This window comes from Tamandua tetradactyla, chromosome 1 (genome assembly GCF_023851605.1).
Source record: "Tamandua tetradactyla isolate mTamTet1 chromosome 1, mTamTet1.pri, whole genome shotgun sequence".
NCBI lineage: Eukaryota > Metazoa > Chordata > Mammalia > Pilosa > Myrmecophagidae > Tamandua > Tamandua tetradactyla.
In genome coordinates, this window is record NC_135327.1 from 176,100,590 (window position 1) to 176,124,942 (window position 24,353).

Sequence of the window (24,353 nt, forward strand, 5' to 3'; positions counted from 1 at the left end):
TATAGTTTTCTGTTCCTTAGATTTGTAAGCAGAATTTTTAACTCTGACTTAGCCTTAGACAGGATATGAAAGTGTGAATAAAATGGAATGGTAGGAATGATAAAGTTTTTAATTCCATGTAATAAGTGAAACTGTTTCTAAAAATAGCTATAAAGAAGGAAATTACTTTCTGATGCCTCTGGAAGGAATGTAGGATGATAATTATGAGAATTTCAGCTGAAGTGGCTTAGTTCACTTTAAATATTAAGTTGAGGTTTTTCCAACCCATTTTGTCATGGTAAAACCCGAATGTATGATCTAACAATAGATGGCCAAAAGTGAGCTTCTAGAAGGCAGATGATTTCTTCTAAATAGGAAAGCATTCCACAGGAGGTAAATTTGAGAACTTTGAACCATAGTAGAAAAATAACTTTCTGACTTTTGTTGCAAAGTATTTATATAATTTAATTTTCAAAAGTATGGGTGTGGGGCAGAGAAAAGTACCAGTGATAATATGAGAGGATTATCATGGCTTAACTGAAAGACTTATGTGAATAAAAGAAGATAAGAATAGAAATGTTTAGGAAAAAACAAATGTTTGTGATTTACATATAACATAATTGTTGACTAGGGATCACTAAATATTTTCAAGGTACTTTTTCCTTGAGCACTTACATTCAGATTGACAGTTAACAAGTAATAATAAACATAAGTTAAGCCTGGAATAAGAAATAATCATAAACTAAATTCAGAAACAAGTTAGCTGCCAAACAGTCATTTTCATTAGAGATGATTCAAACTCAGTTTTTCAGTGTTAATGTATTAAGCATAATTAAATCCATCCTGTTCAGGAACAATGGAGAGAATCAAGTGGCTAGCCTGTCTCTTCCAGCAAATGTATATGGTAATTTCTTCCCAGTAGATACGTGAGTCATGCCTTTAACATATGAAATACAAACACTTCCTACTTATTTGGCATAGTAACTCCCACCTTTGACTTTTATCATTGATACCCAGTAGTGTCCAAATTGGGTCAGAATCAATACATTTCATGTTAGGGAAATAAAACAGATTTTGATTTGTTAGTAATATCTTTAAAATGCCTCCTGTTGATACATTAACATAATACATGCATCATTCAACTTTGCAACCTTCCTTTTTCTTTTACCATCTCTATCTTTCCATTACCTTGTTTAGCCAGCCATAAATATTGCCTAAAACTTAGCCTTAAAATAAGCTGTGCTTTGAAACCTCTTTAAAAAGCACTGGACTTTATTGCCATGCCTAAGTAAGCCATAATAATAACATAATATTATCATTTATAAAACATTAATGAACCATGCCCACTGTACTAGCCATACTTTTTGGTGCTTCAGGTAGATTCAAAGATGTGCAAAGCTCAGTTTCTGCTCGCAAATAGTTTAATTCTGATTTGAGAGAAAGCACATAGTTAGAAAGTGACTAATGCTATGTAATGAAGTATTTAATGTAATGTAAATAAATAAAATAATTTAAAGACATCAGTGAAAACTTTATGAATGAATTAGCTTTGAATTGGTCTTTGACGGAAAGGTATAGTAAAAATGATAATTTTTCAAGCCTCCTCTCTTGCTGATGTGCCAGGATTTAGAAAATGTAAGGATGGACTAGAAATAGACCACCTAGCATCATGAGAAAAGGCATAATTTTTTTTAAAATGTAGGAAGTAAACAAAAAACAAATAATAGTTTGCTGATGAGTAGAAGTGGAAAGAATATTAGACTGATTTCTTCAGTACCTACTAGCCAAGTATTACCTCCTCAAGATGCATACAAACCACTAGGGAATACGGACACCTCAAGAGGAGTATTTTGTAGACCATAGATGCTGTGGGAACTTAATGAAAGGGCATTCAACCCAAACATAAAGGAGGCTTCTGGAGAAAGTGACATTTAATCTACGGCAAGTGGCAGTTGGGAAAAGAGGTGAGGGAAGAGTGTTCTAGGCAAATGGACCACCAGATGCAAAGACTTGAAGGCAAGAGAGTCAGCTATGTTTATGAAAGTACAAATCGCTATATGTTCTGTCATTTCATTAGATTAATAATAATGGCTGTATGTTAGATAAATTGGAGGAAGAAGAGATTAAAGATGGGAAAACAAATTAAGAGAGTGGTTTAGGGAAGCCTAGGAAAGGAATTACCATATATTGAGTACTGTCATTGTAAGATCTCACTAAAGGTAAGCAATTATTAATATGATTATTTCTTCTGAAGCTCCTATTGATAGCAACAGGTGGGAGGCTTGCCACATCCCCCTGTGACTCTCATTAGAATATCTGAAGGTCAAACTGATATGGAACACCTAAAATTAAGTATATTTAGTGAATTGCACATAAGTTTCCAGGTGATATTCTCGGTATTTGTTGTAAGTTTTATTTTTCTGGGAGGTTCTTCCAACAGCTTTATCTTTGAAAAATAAGGAACGGCTATTTTATAGTAAATAAGATAAATTGAAAGGATGAAAAGAGACTACCTTACATATTGGAAAAGCAGGATTATCATTGTCTCTGAGTTTTATATCAATACCCTAATTTATTTATTTAGTGCATTTTTTTGTTTAAAAGGAAAAGATTGCTTGATATTAAGCAATAGGAGTTTGAGTCACTTTAACTTTCAAATTATAAGCTTAAAAAAACTTAAATAGCTGCCATTTAAAAGAGGGTTACTTCATTTTACCTAAAGTGCTTTTCAGTCTAGAGGGAATACTTACATGTAGTCACAAATCACTTTCAGTATACTCATGGTAAGATTTTTAAAAGTTAAATTTGCTTATAAGCTTACAGAGTCCAAATTTTGTAGATAATATTCTTTCCTCCCTTTAATGATTTTTACCTCTTTGCCTTCAGTCAGAGGCATGAATTTTGCTCACTACAAATAAGAGCACCCAAATCCTTTTTTATTTTATTAGTTCTGCAAATTGTCTCCTAGAGGTATATAGACTGTGGACATGATTGCGCTCTGTAGTGATGAGCTTATTTGGCACTTTTACTCAGGAAATCTTTATATACAAAAAGCACAGATAGAAGTTATGTTCAGCATGAGCAATTATAGGCTGTTGGGGAAGACCTGCTTCATGATGTGCTGATGACTTACTCCCATGAATTAAGAGGCTAATGTGCTTCAAAGTGCATTAACCTTTATGGATTTTTCTTCGGTTTTCGTGTTCCACTGATTTATGGTCTTAAATATGCCTGTTGCTGCTGTTTCTGAAAAAGAGCCTAGTAAATCATTTCTAAATTATCTTTTTTTTAGTAATTTGAATACATCTCCAATCAATTCCTCTTTTTCCTCTCTTTTCTGAAGTTGTTTTCCAATTTGCCCTGTGCCTTAAATGTCCTATCTGAGAGCAACAGAGAAGGTAGGAAATTTGTCTTAAAGGAGGCATACTTGCTGAGGTGACTTCTTTCTGCCAACCAAGTTTTTTCCAGTCTTTTGCATGACCTCACGTGGGTTTGATTCCAAAGGTCCATTTACCTGGATACAGCTAAGTCACCATCGTTCTTTGTACAGCAATGGGCTCATGTCTGGAAGTGGATTTTATTATGGGTTGTAGGTTAATTTTTTCACACAAATCATGCCTGTCTAGTGTACTGTGTTAAGCATGAAAGCCCTCTATCTCACTTAGAGTGAGGTACAGAAAGTGTTATCAGAATCTGGGACTCTGTTATTAGCACTGCTTGATATCATTTACATGGATCCATATTTCTCTAGAGAAGTTCTGGATTTGACGGTCAGTATTCAGTACTCCGTTGTCATTGTGGGTCCAAATCTTATTTCTACATGCTGAATTTGGAGATGGAGGGAACATGAACTTTATTTTCTCCTTGTAACTTATGTGTCACTTATGCTCTAGGGTTCTTCATATTGCTGTAGTTGTTTGTGTTCTTTCCATAAAATCAAAACACAAAACCAAAGTTATAAATTTCAGAAAATTCAAATTTACACTTGGGCTTTTAAAGCACAACTAATTCATTCAGCATTCTCAAAAATAGTGTGTCACTTCCTTGCTAATCGAGGTTTTAATGTATATATTTATATATAATCTGTGTTATCCACCATTATTAATTGTACGTGTTTTAAATGTGATGGCAGAGTACTAGCCCAGGTGTCACGTGGACACATATATCTTTGTGTGTGCTTGACTATTTAAGGAGAGTTCCTGCAGGCCTGTAAATTTCCTGCAGTTTTTCACATGGGAATTCTATGCTAGTTTGAAACTGTTTTGTACCCCAGAAAAGACATGTTCTTTAATCCTCGTTCAGTGTTGTTGGGTGGGATCTTTTTTTATTGTTTCTGTGAAGATGTGGCCCACCCAGTTGTGGGTGGGAACTTTTGATTAGGCAGTTTCCATAGAGATGTGTCTCAGCCATACGTATGGGATTACTTACTAGAGTCCTTTAAAAGGAAACCATTTTGGAAAAAGCTTCAGAACTGACACAGGCTGAGACCTTTGGGCATGAAGAAAGAAAATGCCCCCAGGGAAGCTGTTTGAAGCAAGAAACCAAAGACCCCAGCAGATACCAGTCACATGCCTTCCCAGCTGACAGAAGTGTTCTGGACCCACCAGGCTTCTTAAGCCAAGATATCTTTTCCTAGATGCCTTAATTTGGACATTTTAATGACCTTAGAGTTGTAAACTTGCATCTTAATAAATTCCTTTTTTTTAAAGCTGTTCCATTTTGGCAGCTCTAACAAACTAAAACAGGAACCTTGGACTAAAATGAAATGAAAATGATGATTCAGATAAATAAAAGTCTTTAGAGCTATTACGGAGTATAAGAGCTTCTCAGTGGAAGGATGTGTGATATATTTCTATGAACAGTCAAGACTAGATTAGATACCTTACTGCAAGTGATATCCTGAAGGATCCTGCGGAATAAAGAGGTCAGAAGAATAAATCACACAGTTTTTCTGGTTCTAATACATGGGGGCAAGGGGAAAATCCCCAAGCCTTTCAAATAAATATTATGTGTATATTATTCAGCCTAAATCACCAAAACATACATGAGATAATATTCACCAAAGTCAGAAATATCAAAGTGAAAAGAATTTAAATACTGTATATTGTATGATTAGATTATATAAATGTATACATTAAAAATTTAATTAGCAATAAAGTGGTACAGTGTTTATGACAGATTCATGAATGAATTACTTTTGCTATGAAAGCCTGAATTCTGAATTTGAACTTACTGAAATTTGCACTTTTTGATTTTGTGTTTTGGTTTTATGGAAAGATAATGATTCCTCATGATTTGATTCAAGTTATACATTTTGGGAAAAAATATGAGGAAAATATTACTATGTTCTTTTCTGGAAGATATCAGGGAGCACATGCCAATTTATCTCTTTACTAGTGATGCTGGCTATAGGATTTTATGATGTATTAGGGTGTAAATGTAAGGAAAACTTTTATTTCAATGAATAAATATCACAATTCTCATGGCAACTTCTAAAATACAGTGAAAAGCCTCCCTGCTCACAGATCTTTCCAGGCAATAGCAGCCACAATTCTTGGTTGAGATGAAATGGAAGAAATGGAGCTTTACGGTGAAATGTAATTTGTGATATGGGGACTGGGTTAGTAAGCAAAGAGCTTTGCAAATCAGAAGTTTGGGATACTTGAGTGAAATTTTAATTAGTTTATAATTTCCCTGGATAGAAATCAAATCAAGATAAAAATGTGGAAAATAATGAGTGAAATGTAGGTAATAGGTGCTCATGTGTTCATTCCAAAAGATACATACTTGCTGCAACAAATATTACATTAAAAAGTATAGGTACTGCCTTTGTATAAAAATTTAGAGGCCGCCTGGGAGGTGATAAACTGAAAAGAAAACTTCTGGTCTAAATGTTTACAAATAGCATTATTAGAATTTAAGAACTAGATCCATGCTTTAAACATTCAAATACAATGAGAATTGCTTGTCTACTCTCATTGTTTGATTTTTTTTTTTATCCTACTTTAAAACTTTAGGTTTATGAGACTGATCTGAATAAGGTACCTCAAAATCCTGTAATTCGATTCTCTCCTTATGGCATTATGTAGATCCTTCTGTCTGATTTGCATTGTCTCTTTTTCTCCATACACAAATGTACCTATACTTTCTGTTTGCCTGTTCATCACTTACTGGGAGATTAATCGCAGATTAGATAATGCCTTTTTGACAGAGTTCCGTCTGGTTCCATCTTAACTTTGAAGTGAAATATTTTCTTTCCTAGTGAAATTCTTTTTCACTGTTGAAAATTCAATGTATTTGTATTTCCAGAGCACTGATTAGGAACATTGTTGGAAAAAAATAGGCATTTTGATTATTCGCTTCTATACCCATGATCCCTCTTCTGTCTCCCATTCAACAGATACTTTTAAAATTCTTACTAGGCGAAAGGACCATGCAGTGTACTGCATAGGGTGTTTTTGGGGGAAATAAAATATAGAATCACGCAAAAAATGCTAAAGAGATACCCCCAGTATCTTAACTTGAGGAAATAATTCAACAGATGCAAAACAAAGATGTTTCCTGTAGGGCTATCTATAATAAGACCTGAAGGCTATTCATTAATAGGTGTTTGATTTAATAATGTTGAGTAAGCTAGCATGATGGAATGACTCTATGTTACTCTATGAAAGAGCAGAAAACTAATGTGAACAACCATATTGTGCTTAGCAAAAAAACTCTGTAAGAATGTGGGCAAGGACTAGTAGTCACTCTTTTAATAAAAGGTAACTGTTAAAGTTAGGTTGGTGGAGACATGGGATGGCTTGGTATTCTTTCTTTCTTTTTAGTCTTCTTTTTGGACCCTTAGTTTAGTATTCTTGGGAGAAAGGCATTATTTGTCAACTAGATGGCCTTGTCTTAGTTCTGGGAAATATGAGTGGAGGTCAAATGACCTGTTAATTTATTTATTTAATCATTTTATTCAACAAATATTTCTGACAACCTACTATATGTCAGCCACACAGTGGCACTGAGGTTACAGCAGTGGGTAATATGCTGAGGCTTTGTCTTTTGAAAGTTGTTCCTTCCTACGTCTGTCATTGCTGAAATATTCGAAGTGTTATTCTATTAGTCTGCCTTGTTGGTAATGGATGATTGAATGGGATATTAAAGGAGCAAGGTGAAAATATCATAAAATATGCCATACTTTCCTCAAATAGCCAACCTTATCAATGTTTCCATAATGACAATAATAATAGTAATTATAAAAATAGCAGCATGGGAGAAAACATTGGAAAACTATGTATTTGATAAGGTTTTAATATCCAAAATATATAAAGAACTTCTACAACTCAATAATGAAAAGACAAACAACCCAGTTTAAAAATGACCAAATGGCTTGAGTAAACATTTCTCCAAAAAAGATAAACAGTGTCCAAAAAGCACATGAAAAGATGCTCAAAGTTATTAGCCATTAGGGTATTGCAAATCAGCACTGCAATGAAATGCCATCTCACACCTGCAAGAATGACTATTATTTTTAAAAAATGGAAAACAAGTGGAGATTATGGAGAGAAATAGGAACACTCGTGCCTAAGTATAGAATTACCATTTGACCAGGCAATCTCACTTCTATATATATACCCAAAAGATTGAAATCAGGGTCTCAGACATTTACACACCAATGTTAATTGCAGCAGTATTGTCAATTGCCAAAAGATGCAAGTAACCCAAGTGTCCATCAACAAATGAATGAATAAACGAAATGTGATATATACATAGAATGGAATATTATTTGGCTGTAAAAATCAATAATGAAGTTCTGATGCATGCTACAATGTATATGAACCTTGAAGATATCATTCTGAGTGAGATAAGCCAGATGAGAAGGGACAAATACTGTGTTACCTCACTTACAGAAAATAAACACAACAAGCATATTCATAAAGTCAGAAACTAGAATACAGGTTACCAGGTGCCAAGTGGGCGGGCAATAGGGAGTTAGTATTTAATTGTTATGGAGTTTTCTGTTTTGAGTGATGGAAATGTTTTGACAATGGATGATAGAGATGGAGGCACAATTTTTATATATGTGACTATCACCACTAAATTGTGTGTTTGGAAAGGAGAGAAAAGGAAATTTTAAGTTATATAAATTATTCCATATCCACACTCAAAACCCATAGAAATGTACAATGCAGTGTAAACAGTGTGCTGAAGTTAATAGTATAATAATAATAATATTGTTTCATTTTATAACAAAAGTACCACACTAATACAAAATGTTAATCATAGAGAATACTTGGTGTGAGAAGGGGGTATGTGACAACTTTATACTACTTTCATGTTTCTACTCTAATAAAAAATAAATTAAAAAAGTGTTTTTAAAAATAGCAGCAGCCACCAATTATTTAGCAGTTACTGTGTATCAAACCTCAAATTTTATTGCCTCATTTAATCACCACAACAAACTTGTGAGGTAGATGTTAGTATTATATCCATTTTTCAGAATACAAAAATAAGATTAAAAGAATCTGCTGAAGACGATACATCAAAGGTTCAAACTCTGGAATACCTACTGTATGCCCTGCTCTTGACCACTCTACTTCCCTAAGTCATTTTCTGCAAAGTAACAATGAATGTGGTTTATTTCCTGGATGACTAAGAAAGTTCCTATTCTGTGTCCTTCCTTCCCAAGAAAGGGCAGATAGCCCATTTTACATTGTCGCTTCTCATTTTTGACTCAAGTAAAGGACTGATGAGGCAGCTCTAATTTTTCTCCTTTATTCTAGTTCATGTTTTCTGCACAGTGAGGTCTTCGCAACTCTAAAAGCAGATTTGGAAACATGTTGAATAGGTTCCCTCAAGTTAGAGATGACAGCATCAAGCTGGATGTATCATTTTAGACTGATGTGTATGCTTTAGGGAATAAATGATTTGTGTTTGAAAGAAATTGTTCAGCTGCAAAGTGATGGGAGCCACTCTGTCAGTGCTGCTCACAGTGCTTTCATATGTTGGGGATACCAAAGGCAAATAAGAGACTAGAAAGAAAGCAAATGTGGATAATTGGGAGCCTTCTGTCAGTCTCTTTGGAAGCAGGACAACTAATAGAATTGTCTCTCTAATAAATGCTAAATATTTTGCATTTATAAGAAGCACTTCTACTCACAAAACCTTTTCTAAACCCTTTGCAAAGAATAAATACTGATTCTGGTGGTTGGATCTTATGATATTAATTTCTATAAAATAAATGCAAATGTTTATCTTTATTGATTTATACCCATGTATATTCACATATGTATATAGTATACCTACAAATATCCATATTTCATCTTCCGATATGCAGTTGTTGACTCTGAAATCTCTGTTTTGAAATCATGGGATATTTGTCATCATTGACTCACATTTATGAGGTTCCATTCTGAGCCAGCCACTGGGAAAATAGATGGAAAGGAGGACACCTTGATGTTCCTAAAAAGACTCATAATAGTTAAAAAATAATAATAAAATGAGAAGCCCTTTGCTGTATTTAGTCATTAACAAATTAATAAAAGTGTTTTTCTTTCAGAGATGGATCAAGGCAATGAGGGATGCACCTGTGTAGGGATTTCTCTATGAGATGGATGAGAATGAAGGGCTTAACATAGCAGGATATAGGATTTGAAGATTTTTAAATTATGGCCATGGTTTATTATCTACTTTTATTTTTCCATGTTCCTCTGTCATCTTTTACCCACCTTCTCCTTAAAATTTTATTTTATCTTGTTTGGTATAATGCATCTATTTCCCTTTCCATGTTGATAACATGAATTAAGAAGCCTTATGTCCATTTCTCTTTGCTTCTCAATTTTCAGTTTCTTTCCTGCATTCTGTGGATTACTTTTTCATTATGATAATCTCACATGTATCCTCCAACACTCACATACACCCTAGAGGTTGATTTGTAAGTTTAAACCTAATATATTTATTAATTAATTAAAGAAAACCTGTTATTAGGTTAAATACCTAAACTTAAGGTACATATTATACACCAAATGTAGTCTAATTAGAAAGCAATTTATGAAATATCTCTGATATGTGTAGGTAATTTTTGTATTTTCCAATTTTATTTTATTTGCGTGGGTAATGCATCCTCAAGCTTTAAACATCAAATAATTTTGAAAAGTTTCATTTTTATTCCTCTTCCTGCCTTCTCCAAGTACTCACTTTTATTAGTTTATTGCAAATTTTCCCAGAATATCCCATTATATAAAGGTATATAATGAAGATATACCTTTCTTACACAGTAGTAAATACTGCTAAACATATATCATTCAGCACCATGCTTTTCTTCACTTGATCTATCCTGGAGATCTTTTCATATTGGTACATCAAAAGCTTTGATTTTGGGGAGTGAGGGGCAACTAACTGCACAATTTTCTAATATGTAGATATGCCACTGTTTATTTAACTGTTCCCTAATGAATGAATTTGGGGGTTGTTTCAAAACTTTGACTATAAAAACAGTATTGCAATGATCTATATGCTTTGTATATAGATCATCTAATCCATATTCAGATTTATCTGTAAGAAGAATTCCCCAGAAGTAGGATTTCTGGGTCAAAACGAAAGCATTTGTAATTTTGAATGATGATACCTATTTGTCCTTTGAAAGAGTTGTACCATTTTTCAACCCCCATCAAGGTGAATGCCTCTTTCACCCTGCACATGCAGAAGGAGTGCATTTTCAAACTTTTGAAATTTGGTCAGTTACATGAGTGTGAAAAAATAGTATCTCAGTTTAGTCTACTTTGCACTTTTCTAATTATGAGTGAAATTTTTTTCATATGTTTAAAGGCTGTATTTATTTTTCTGTTAATTGTCTTTTCGTGTCCTAGAACATTTTTCTACAAAGTTGATTTCTAGCCCTCATCTGTGATATAAGTTGCAAATACATCTTCCCAGTTAGTCATGTCTTTTTTTTTTCCAATTAGTCATGTCTTTTTAAAAACATGCTTATTTATTTTTTATTAGAGAAGTTGTTGGTTTGCAGAACAATCATGAATAAAATACAGGATTTCCATGTACCACCCTACCACCAATACCTTGCATTGGTGTGGTACATTTTTACAATTTATTAGGGCACATTTTAATAATTGTACTATTAATTAAAGTCTACAGTTTAACTTAGGGTTCACTGTTTGTATAGTATAGTTCCAAGGATTTTTGCTTAAATTTTATTCTTTTATCATATATACAATTTAACATATCCCCTTTTAATCATATTTCAGTATATATTTCAGAGCTGTTATTCGCATTTGCAGTGTTGAGCTACCAGCACCACCATCTATTACAAAAACATTCCCATCATTCCAAATAGAAACACTGTAATTTTTGTTTGTTTGTTTGTTTGCATGGGCAGGCACCAGGAATCGAACCCAGATCTCTGACATGGCTGGTGAGAACTCTGCCACTGAGAAACCATGGCCCGCCCTACACTGTACATTTTAAAACTTAGCTTCCCATTCTCTAGCCTCATTCCATCCCTTGGTAACCTGTATTCCATATTCTGACTCTGTGAGTTTGCTTTTTCTAATTGTTTTAAAACAATTAGATCATAAAATATCTGTCCTTTGGTGTCTGACTTATTTCACTGAACATGATGTTTTAAAGGTTTATCTATATTTTCACATGTATCAGGACTTCATTTTTATGACTGTATAATATTCCTAGGTGTGTATATACTACATTCTATTTATCCATTCATCTATTGAAGGATGCATGTTGCTTCCATCATTTGGCAGTTAGGAATAATGCTTCTGTGAGCATCAGTGTGCAAACATCTGTTCCAGTCCCTGCTTTCAGTTATTTGGGGTGTATATACCTAGTAGCATAATTACCAGGTCATAAGGTAGTTCTATACTTAGCTTTCTGAGGACCACCAAACTGTCTTCCACAGTGGCTGCACTACTTTACATTGCTACCAGCAGTGAATGAGTGTTCTTATTTCTCTGCATCCTTTCCAACACTTATTGTCCTTTTTTTTTTTTTTTTTTTTTTTTTAGTAGCAGCCATTCTAATGGGTGTGAAATAGTGTCTCACTGTAGTTTTGATTTGCATCTCCCTGATGGCTCTGCTATGGAGCATCTTTTCGTGCGCTTTATGGCTATTTGTATATCTTCTTTAGAGAGATGTCTGTGCAAGTCTTTTTCCTACTTTTTTATTGGGTTATTTGTCTTTTTGTTAAGCTGAAGGATTTCTTTATATATGCTGGATATTAATCCTTTATCAGATATGTAGTTTCCAAATATTTTTCCTGTTATGTAGAATGTCTTTTTGCTTTCATGATAAAGTCCTTTGAGGAACAAAAGTTTTTTTTTTTTTAAATTTTGTTGAGATGCCATTTTTCTATTGTTTCTTTTGTTGCTGGTGCTTTCTGGTAAAGTTTAAGAAACAATTGCCTAACACAAGGTCCTGAAGATACTTCCCTAAGTTTTCTTCTAGGAGTTTGATAGTTCTAGCTCTTAAATTAAGGTCTTTGATGCATTTTAAGTTGATCTTTGTATATGCTGTGAGGTAGGGGCCCGCTTCTTTTTTTTTTGCAAAATGGGGATCCATTTTTCCCAGCACCATTTGTTGAAGAGATTATTCTTTCCCAATTGATTGTCTTTGCTACCTTGTCAAAAATCAGTTGGCCATAAATTTGAGGGCTGATTTCTGGGCTGTCAATTCTATTCCATTTGTCTATATCTCAGTCCTTGTGCCAGTACTATGCTGTTTTGATTACTGTGACTTTGTAATAAGTTTTCAGATTAGAACGTGAATCCTCCAACTTCATTCTTTTTCAAGATGTATTCAAGGCCCCTTGCCCTTCCATGTAAATTTGATAACTGGCCTTTCCACTTCTGCAAAGAAACTTTTTGGAATTTTTATTAGGATTGCGTTGAATATATAAATTGTTTGGGGTACTATTGACATCTTAGTAATCTTCAGTCTTCCAAATCATGAGCATGGAAAATCTCCCCATTTATTTAAGTCCTGAATTTCTTTTAGCAATGCTTTATAGTTTTCTGTGTGTAAATCCTTTACATTGTTGGTTAGATTTATTCCTAGATATTTAATTACTTTAGTTTTTATTATGAATGGAATTTTTTTTAGTGATTTCTTCTTCCTATATTTCATTTCTTACATACAGAAATATTTGTCTTTTGACTTTATTTTCTCTCATTTCATTTTTTGATGTGTTGATATGTTTTCTTTCAGCCCCTTTTTTGAGAAAAATTTAAAATACAAGAAAGCCCTTCCTTTGCATAATAGTATGAGACAAGACCTTAAAAATGACCTCACAAGTGGAAGCAATGTGAAGCAATCTTAAAAATCTACAGGAAAAAGCATGATTGCCATGTTCAGTAAACAAAATTGTTCAAACATTAAAAACTCTTTTACTGTTTGTTATAAATGTATAGAGAAATGGAAAGTAAGAAAACTAATATGTATTTACTATCCTGTAACTTGACAAACATTAAGAATTAAAATGTTTTATTCCTTTTTTAAAAAAATTGTATCAATTGTACTTTCAGTAGTACTTGTCTTCCTTCGTATAATTTGCAATACACAGCTTGCCCCTTTTTTATGCTTGGTCAACTGTCCATTACTTTTCTTGGTTTGGATCAGCTGCCAACACTTTATCCTTTGCCTTTTTCAATGTGAGGAAATACCTCTAAGAGTTCCTTTAATTTAAAATGCCAGCATCACTTCCTCTGAGATATCTTCATCCCTTCCATAATAATGATTTTCCTCATTTATGGTGACAACTTTGCCTTCACTCTGACCACATGTCTTTTAAATAGGGGCAGTGTCAACATTTCTTCTGTCAGATATTTTTTTCTATAAGTCCATTTCCATTCTATTTGAATCACTTCCAGCATTATTTCTTTGTTGCACTTTTTGTTTGTTTATTGCACTTTCATTTTTAGAGGAAAATTCCCATTTTTGATTTTTCATTTTTGTTAAGTGTTATGTGAGTTTTTCATTGGAAGATAAGGCAGTTACACAACTCCATGCTCTGCTGTCTGTGTGTAAACAGACTAACAGATGCCGAATCACCAACAGCCTCGAAGCTGCGTGATTGGTCACTGATTATAATGAATATCAGTTATTTACATGGTGATATCTGGACTGGAGAACCAGCAGCTAAGTTGGTACTTTCTGCAATTAATCACAGAAACTATATCGTGGTAACTGAAATTCAAGTTTGTTATTGGAGGACTGGTATTATTTAACTAAGATCCCCTCCCATACTTGTTTTTCATTTTTTGAACAGTAGCCATTCTAATGAGTGTGAAATGTATCTCATTGTGATTTTGATTTGCATCTCCCTAATAGCTAATGTTGTTGATCATCTTTTTATGTGCTTTGTGCCCATTTGTATATCGTTTTTGGAGAAATGCCTATTCAAGTCTTTTGCCAATTTTTAAACTGGGTTATCTTTTTGTTGTTAAATTATATTTCTTTATAATTACTGGATATTAAATCCTTTTCCAGATATTTGGTTTTCCATTCTGTAGGTGGTCTTTTTTCTTTATGATGAAGTCCTTTGCACAGATGTCTTTAATTTTGATGCTATCTTAGTTCTCTATTTTTTCTTTTGTTCCTTGTGCTTTTGATATACATTTTAAGAAACCATTGACTAACTCGGCATCTTGAAGATGCTTCCCTATGTTTTTTTCTTTAAGTTTTTACATTTAGGTCTTTGATCCATTTTGAATTAATTTTTTCTATATGGTAGTAGATAAGAGCTACCTTTCATTATTTTATAAATGGGTATGCTGTTTTCCCAGCACCGTTTGTTGAAGAGACTGTTCTTTTGCAGTTGAATGGACTTGGCGCCCATATTACAAATTTATTGGCTATAAATGTGAAGGCTGATATCTGAGCTCTTAATTCTATTCCATTTGTCTGTATGTCTTTCCTCGTCCCAGCATCGTGCTGTTTTGATTACTGTAACTTTGTAATAAGTTTGAGGATTGGGAAATGTGAGTCCTCCAACTTCGTTCTTCTTTTTTAAGATGGCTTTATCTATTTGGGCCCCTTGCCCTTCCATATACATTTGATGACTGACTTTTCCATTGCTACAAAGAAAGGCTGGTTGGAGTGTGAATTGGGATTACATTGAATCTGTAAATCAACTTTTGAAAAAATTGACATCTTGACAATATTCACATTTCTGATCTGTGAACACTGAATGTCCTTCCCTTTATTTACCTCCTCTTTGATTTCTCCTAATGATGTTTTCATTTTATACATAGATTGTAATGATGTATAAGTCCTTTACATCATGAGTTAGATTTATTCCTAGGTATTTGATTCTTAGTTGCAATAGTAATGTTATTTTTTCTTGAGTTCTTCTTCACATTGCTCATGTCTAGTGTATAGAAACACTACTGATTTTTGCATGTTGTCTGCAAATAGGGAGTTTTACTTCTTGCTTTCTAATTTGGATGCCTCTTATTTTTTTTCCTCTCTAATTGCTCTGGCCTAGAATTCTCCTGCTGTCTTTTGGTTTAATGAAAATATTTTCCTTACTTGTTCCTGTTCCCCTCCTCCAACCCCCAATTAGAAATCATGTTTCTGTTACATCCAATTTCTAATTAATAAGTGAAATTATCTGTACTTTTTTTTATAAGCCCCTATTTAGATGGTATAAATGTATAACCTTCTTTTGTTAAGGATTCTGGGAATTCCCCCACATGTCTCTGTGAAAGCAGCCAAAGCCTAGAGATATCCATATGTGTTGTATCATATTTATATAACTATTATTCTGATACATTTAATAACCATTTTTACTCTGTTTGTCTTTCAGATTTATTCAGGAGATTGAACATGCCCTAGGACTTGGGCCAGCCAAACAATGTCCTCTTCGAGAGTTTCTCACCGTGTACATCAAAAACATCTTCCTCAATCAGGTCCTGGCTGAGATCAACAAGGAGATAGAAGGAGTCACTAAAATATCTGACCCTCTGAAGATCCTGGCCAATGCAGACACCATGAAGGTGCTGGGGGTGCAGCGGCCTCTCCTACAGGTAATGATACATTTCACACTTACTATTTTTATCAGCAATTTTCCTTACTTGAGGGCAGTCATAAATGAAAAGGAAAAGAAGAAGAGTTACCATCTGTTTCCATATTCTTCAGGGAGAAAACAAGAGGGAATAAACAGACATTAGCAAAATTAAAGACTTACTTAGAGAAATGGAAATTCCTCATGATCTTTAAGAAAATAATGGTTTGGATGTGAGAGAAGGTGGATCTCATTAACATGCAGCTAGTCCCTCATTATTTCTCTCTAATTTGTCCTTCAACTGCAACCTGGAGTAGGAAGAAATAACAGCAAAGAATTTAATTCTGCATAACTCCATTTAACAATAGGAAACTGTCTGTTTTTTTGAGGGCAGACTTACTATAAGTAACCTAGCAAGCTCACAGTGAATTCGAGCCAACTAGCTTGTTTTAAAAGTCAAGTAACTTAATTCAAGTGCTGATCTTATTAATATTGAAATACTTACTTTGACTATATTAACAAATGGTTTCTGGACAACCAGAAATAAATAATTTGTTAGTATACATCTCAGGAGATATTTGAGGTACTTATTTTTACATGTATTTTAGTCTGGTTACTTGGAAGGAAATATGAAACTAAAAGAAAATTAGTATGACTTTAAATTTTGGTTATTCATAAAAATATTCATAAAAATAGCACTTTTTACATAAGTTGGACAATGTGAGGATGTCTTAAAATATCAAAAGGTTGAGCTCTTTGAAAGCTCTTCAAAGAGCTTCTTCAAAGAGAAGTTATATGAATGAAAGGGAGTTGTACTTGCTTCATTTGGCTGCTCTTATCTGCTTTTATATATTTATGTCCTCCTTGTTTTTTCCTTCTTTGTATATTAGAATTAACAGAAGTACCAGACCTTTCCTAGGGAAGCCTCCCATTTATTAGTCTTCTTTAAATGAGCAAACTCTTACATGATAATTGAGAAAGTATAATAGTGGCATTCACTTCTCTCAGAAGTTGAATGATAGAATCACATCTAGGAAGGTGGTCAATTAGATTGTCTTGGTCTCTGTTGTAATATTTCTGTGGCGAGGGATCTGAACTGATTATGTGATATGGAGTGGGGAATCTGTACTGAGTATGGGATGTAGAGTGGGAGGAATGGCAAAAGTGTGTGCTCACTCTTGATTGCTGCGTTGCTCTTCTACTGGATATTTGCATGGCTGAGAACTTTTTCTCTCTGAGTCTCAGTTACAATATCCCTTCCATGGGAAGCTTTTCCTAACTATACTTTAAGTAGATCCCCTTTCCTGCTTATTCTCCATTACTCCCCACACCCCATCTATTTGCTATTCTTCTTTGCCCTTTTCTGTTCTCTAGGGGGCTGGACCCCATGAACTGTATTACCTGGACTCCTAAGTGGCTTCTGATAGGGTTCTCCCAATAGGAAGCAATAACAAGGAAGTTGAAGGGTGTGAGGAGAGTGAAGTTGGTTATTTTTACCTCCTTTTTCTTTACATTTCATTATGGTTCTGGCCATGAGGACGTCTCTCCATAACAAGATGTCCTGCCAGGTGGTACTCTCTCACAGGACTCTGGCAATACCATTTCTTCACCTGACGTCTGATTACAGATTTCTGCTGTTACTAGTCTGTGGCTTCCTCAACATCCTTTGTTGCTTCTGTCAACCCTGTCAATTCCTTTTTATGTCTTCCCTTCATTTATGTTTCATCCTTTGAATCATCTGAGTAGAATTTTCCTTTAACCAGGATCCTGAATAGATCATCCCCAGTTAATCATTAGTTTAAAACTTTGGTTGTTTCTCCACTCCCCTTATTAGTACTTATTACAACTGTAATTATTAATTCGCTTCTTTTATAGCTTGTTTATTTTCTGTGTTTCTCCACTAGTAGAAAAGTTCCAAAAGCACAATATAGCACTTACCTGCTGGAATGTACCTAATAAATATTAATTGAATGAATGAAGGCGTGGGTGGGTGGGTGGATATACACAGTGAGTGAGTCTTGAGTCTTGACCCTGCATAAATAACTGCAGGGTCCGAGTGGGAAAAGGAGAAATAGAGAATTGACAAAAAGTTGTTTGCATTTATTTTTTGACTATTATTATTGGCCTCATCTCCATCAAAAAACCTTTCAGCATTTATTTCCTTAAAGTGTCATACTATATGCTTTATAGAGCCACTTTAACATGCTCAATATACTGAATTTAAAGAAGAAAAAGACAACAATGTACTACAGAGTGAATCTGTGGCTCATTAAACATGATCATTTTCAGCTTGAATAACAAAGTCACTTTAAAACTCATATCTAGTTGACTACAGTCTGGGTCATGTATGGGTCACACATTTCCAACTGAAGGGTACCTCTGAACAGACTCCAGATGGGCTTGTCGAGTCACTTCCACTCAATCAGCAGCCGTTTTGTACATGTTACTAGGCCTCTTGTCCTTTAAATCAACTTTTCCATTCTAAGGAGTTATAAAGACTCCAAGTTATTTCTTCTCTCTTGGACCTTATCAAGATGATATGTAAGTAAATCCTAAAACTAAGACCATTCAAGCAGTTAACCTCCAAAATTTATTCTCAGAGCCAAAATACCTGCTTTGTTATTAGGTTATTTTTCTTCATAAAATTTTTATTTTATGAGAATGCCAGTTGGTTAAACTATATCAGTAAATCTCCTTAATATTCTCAGAATTAGAAGCCTAAGAAACCAAATGAAGTAATAATTATTTTCCTTTCCCATCTTGATAAACTCTCATGGTTAGTGATGATCGTAAATTGTTTCCTAACATAATTTCTTATGCACAAGTTTCAACGTTTTTTAAATGTGTTTTGATGATTCCTTGATATTTTTAGTCACAGCTAATTATAGGTGACTAATCTAAAGAAAAGTAAGAAATAGTTCTCAAAGACTTTAGGTCAGAATCCACAGCAAGTGTAGGAGCTTGAAGAAATATGTGTGTCAAAGATGTAGGTTGCTAGAGTAATCTGGGCAAAAGGTTAAAAAGTATTTGCGAAGTCTATTTAGGGACTGGGGGAAAATGTGGAAATATTAAACTTTCCTGCTTAGGGAAGACCTGATATTCTCACAAGCATTGGAAACTACTGAGTTAGTAGGCCAAGCCCATGATCTTGGGGTTTGCCCTAATTGATTCCTGTAAAGGAGAAACTAAACCTCCTTATAGTTATGCCTAAAGTCATCCCCAGAAAACCTATTTTGTTGCTCAGATGTGGCTTCTCTCTGTAGCCAATGCTGCAGGTAAACTGCCTGCCCCACTGTGTGGGACATGACTTCCAGGGGTGTAAATCTCCAAGGCAATGTGGAACATGACTCTGAGGGATAAGACTGACCCTAGCATCATGGGATTGTAAAAGACTTCTTGACCAACATGGGGAAGAGAAATGAAAAAAGTGAAGTTTCAGTGTCTGAGAGATTTCAAACAGAGTTGAGTGATCATTCTGGATTTATTCTTGTGTAATATATAGATATCCCTTTTCAGTTTTTGGTATATTGGAGTAACTAGAGGGAAATGCCTAAAACCACTGAACTGTAATCCAGTAGCCTTGATTCTTGAAGATGATTGTATAACTATATAGCTTTTCCAGTGTGATGATGTGATTATGCAACCTTGTGTTGACACTGCCTTTATCCAATGTATGGACAGATGAGTAAGAAAATAAGGACAAAAAATAAATAAAAATGGTGGGCCAGGAGGTATGGGTTGTTTGGAGTGTTTTTTTTTTTAATTTTTTTTTATTTTAATGTTTATTCTTATTTTTACTGTTTTTGGAGTAAAGAAAATGTTCAGAAATCAATGGTGATGAATGCACAACTATATGATGATATTGTAAACCATTGATTGTGTACTTTAGATGATTATATGGTATGTGAATATATCTTAATAAAATTGTATCTTAAAAAAGATGCAGGTGGAGTAAATATTCAATTACATGAAATGTGATAGTATCCTTTAAATTTATCCCTGCTGCTGTTTGGTAAAAGAGAGGATTGTGACTTTCCCCTGAGGAAATACCCAGTGTCATACAGCGTCAGCCTAACACAGATTGTCCAAGAAGAGTGTAAGAACAGCTGTCTCAGTAGTGATCTCACTTGTTTGATGTCCAGATGCAATGTGTGGGAAGCCTTTGAGAAGAACTCCAGGACACCTTGTCTTTACCTCTCCAAAATGGCATCTGGGAAGTATAGAGACATGGTTATAAGGGCACTTCCATGGGTGTTAACATGCTTTTACATATCCAGTTATAGGAGAGAAAGAAAGAGGGTAGAAAGGAAGGGAGGGAAGGAGAAAGTTGATAGGAAGGAAGAGGTTACAATCATCATTTTATAGGTAAAGAAACTGTGCAAGAATTGATCCAAAATGAGAGAGCAGAGTAACATCAGTAATATTGTAGGAGTAGTAATAGTGATAAGAACAGTTATAAGAGTAGATGGTAGTAATGACAGCAGCTAAAAATCTAAAAGCATTTACCATGAGGCATACACTATTGTAAGTGTCTTACATGTATCGACTTGTAAGTGCTTTATATGTATTGACAACAATTCTGTGAGGGTGCTATTCTTATTACAACATTTTTATGTGGATGAGAAAACTGAGAACCAAAGAAATTAAATTTATTGCCCACAGTTACATAGCTAGTAAGTAGCAGAACTGGAATTCAAACACAGGTAATCTAATCCAATCTTATAGTTCATGCTCTAAACCAGTTCTAGCATGTTAATCTGTTACTGATCTACATACATAATTTGAGAATAAACATTTAGATACTTTTTTTTAAGCAATTTGCATTGTTGAATCTAATAATTTTAAATTTGGGATTTGTGTTTTGTATATCTTTGTGAGTTTCTAAATTTATTCTTTCTAGTAATTCATTTTTGCATTTTATGAAACTATTAATTTATAAAATATTGGGAGAAAAAAACTGAGCTCTCACAATAGTTTGAGAAACAGTACTCTAAGTCTTTTACTCCCTTATAATGCCTCACAGAGAAGTGAAAACATAGAATCACATCTCTTGCTTTAGTGCCTAAGGTATTTTCCAACAGATGGAACAGCTTGGATATTTATTGCAGTTGCTTCTTTCCTGGCAGAGATGAGACACTCAGTGTATAATAAATGGAATAATAGATTACTGAACGAAAATAAAGAATTAATGATGGCCTCCTTAATACAAGAACATATATGTGCATGTTTCCCACCCGCAGTATAGGATTCATGGTCTTAGATTTAAGATTCTTGACAATGCTTAAATCAATATGTACTGTCCTTATGCCTGTGATGCTACCTGCATGAAGGCAGGATTGGAATATTCCTCATGGTCTTACCATCCGAAATTCCTCTATCGCCATAATTATTTTTTTCAGCAAAATGGCTTCCAACCAATGCAAGGCAAAGCATACAGATTCAAATTAAGGAAATCTCCCAAGAAAGTTCTTATTTTAATAATAAAAGTTTTTATTTCTTAATTTTTGTTTTTATTCTATTTTATTTTATTGTATTTATTTACTTTTACTTTAATTTTTACTTTTTTTCCCACTGTGGGTGCCAGTCTGAGTTCATCCCCAATATATCTTGTGGTGTCTCCTTCTAACTTGGGGCCTATAACTGGTGAGGTGTGGTTTTTTGTTTTTGGTATTTTTTTCATATTTTAATTATATTTTTATTTATTATTATTTATTTAAAAATTTCTTGGGGAGTGTTCAGGTCTCCCAGATGGCAGGTTGGCATTTTGCTACTGAAGTATCTGTGTACTCTAGCCTACCTTTTAAAAGAGCCATAACTAAAAATACACCCCCACATGAGATCTGAACCGTGGTTTGATGGGGAATTAGTCACAAATCAAGTGCAAAAGGAAACCCTTAACACAAAACCCAGTAAATACAAAACTTTAGACAAATGAAGGAAACTAACTTGCAAATAATCTTATTAAGATAATCAAATGCCCCAAACACAACAGAAATCATAAAGCACATGAAGATTCAAACAGAAATGGCCCAGCCAGCTGACCAAATCAAAACATCAGAAGAGACACAGAATATGGACCAAATCCTTGAATATTTGGATATTTATATTCAAGGATATTTGTAATGAAATACAGGATATTTGTAATGAAATACAGGATATTTATAATGAAATACAGGATATAGGAAGACACTAGAAGAGCATAAAGAAGAATTTGAAAGATTAAATAGAAAAGTGACAGATCTCACAAAGGTGAAAGATACAGTAGACTAAATTAGAAACATACTAGAGACACATGATAGTAGATTCAAAGAAGCAGAAGAAAGAATAAATTAATTAGAAGACAGAACAATTGAATTAGAGTGCACAAAAGAACAAATGGTAAGAAAGATGAATAAAATGTAACTGGATCTTAGGGAACTGATGGATAACAAGAGGTACACAAATATAAGAATCACTGATGTCCAAGAAAGAGAAGAGAAGAGTAAAGGGCTGGGAAAGTTAGTTATACATATAATTGGGGAAAACTTCCCAAACCTTATAAAAGACATAAGTATGAAAACTAAAAGAGGGCCAATGAACTACAAATAGAATATATCCAAATAGGCCTACTCCAAGAGACATACTAATCAAATTGTCAAATGTTGAAGAGAAACAGAAAGTCCTAAAAGTAGCACTAGAACAGCAATCTACTACATACAAGAGAAAACACATAAGACAGTTCATACTACTCAGCAGGCACCATGGAAGCAAGAAAGCAGTGGTATGATATATTTAAACCCTGAATGAGAAAGACTTACAGCAAGTATCCAGCTAAGTTGTCCTTCAGAATTGAAGGAGAGATTAAAATTTTCAAAGACTAAGAGAACTGATCAATAAGAGACCTGCTGTACAAGAAATACTAAAGGGAGTCCTATTAGCTGAAAGAAAAGGGCCGGAGAGGGAGGTCTGGAAGAGGACACAGAATTGATGAATATCAGTAATGGTAATTTAAAGGATAAAAAGAGAGAGAGGGAAAATAATATATTGATCTGACAAATAAAAGCTACAGGATAGGAGAGTCCAACAGTGGCTCAGTGGCAGAATTCTCACCTGCCATGCCAGAGGCCCGGGCTTGTTTCCCAGAGCCTGCCCATACCAAAACAAACAAACAACAACAACAAAACTAAAGGATAAGGTGGTAGACTCAAGAACTGCTTTTATAATAATAATAAATTTGAATGTTGAGGGACTAAAAACTCATCAATTAAAAGGTATAGATTGGCAGAATGGATTTAAAAAAAATCCATCTATAGCTGTTTACAAGAGAAGCATCTTAGACCCAAGAACACAATTAGATTGAAAATGAAAGGATGGAAAAAGATGTTTTATGCAACCTGTAACCAAAAGAAAGCAGGAGTAGTTATACTAACATCAGATAAAATAGACTTTAAGTGTAAAGATGTCAAAGAGACAAAGAATAACACTATATATCAATAAAAGGGATAATTCACCAAGAGGAAATAGCAATAAATATTTATGCGCCTGATCACAGAGCTCCAAAGTACATGAGGCAAACATTTGCAAAACTGAAGGAAGCTATAAACATTTCAACAATAATAGTGGGAGACTTTATTACACAACTCTTTCCTATAGATAGAACAAAAAGACAGAGGCTCAACAAGGAAATAGAGAACTTAAACAATTTAAGAAATGATTTAGACATAACAGACATACACCCCAAAACACCAGGGTATACATACTTCTCCAGTACACATGGAACGTTCTCCAGGATAGATCATATGTTGGGACACAAACTGAGTCTTTATAGGTTTAATAAGATTGAAATTATCCGAAGCACTTTCTCTGATCACAAAGGAATGAAGCTGGAAATCAATAATCACCAAAGAACCAGGGCTTTCTTAAATATATGGAGATTAAACAATACACTCTTAAATAATCAGTGGGTCAAAGGAGAAATTGCTGGAGAAATTGGTAAATATCTGGAGATGAATGATAATATCAGAACTTATGCGATGTGACAAAGGCGGTTCTGAGAGGGAAATTTACTACCCTAAGTGCCTATTTCAAAAAACAAGAATGAGAAAACATTGAGAACTTAACTACTCACTTGGAGAATTTAGAGAAAGAAGAGTAAACTAACCCCAAAGCAAATAAAAAGAAAAAAATAATAAAATTAAAACAGAAATAAACTGTTGAAAACTAAAACAATATGAATTGTTTTATTTATTGATTGATTTTAGAGAAAATCAATAAATTGATGAACCCCTAGCTAGACTAACACAGAAAAAGAGCAAAATGGCACAAACAAAATCAGAAATGAGAGAGGGGTCATAACCATGGATCCTGAAGATATTTT

At 34.1% G+C, this 24,353-nt stretch overlaps 1 protein-coding gene across 1 annotated transcript in view; it reads left to right on the plus strand.

Annotated features, from left to right (window-relative positions):
* EXOC4 (exocyst complex component 4) overlaps window positions 1-24,353 on the plus strand; it is a 970,332-nt gene that overhangs the window by 689,040 nt on the left and 256,939 nt on the right. Inside the window, exon 11 of the mRNA XM_077136146.1 lies at window positions 15,800-16,019. Coding sequence (XP_076992261.1) covers window positions 15,800-16,019 — 220 coding nt within the window. The remainder of the gene's footprint in view (window positions 1-15,799; window positions 16,020-24,353) is intronic.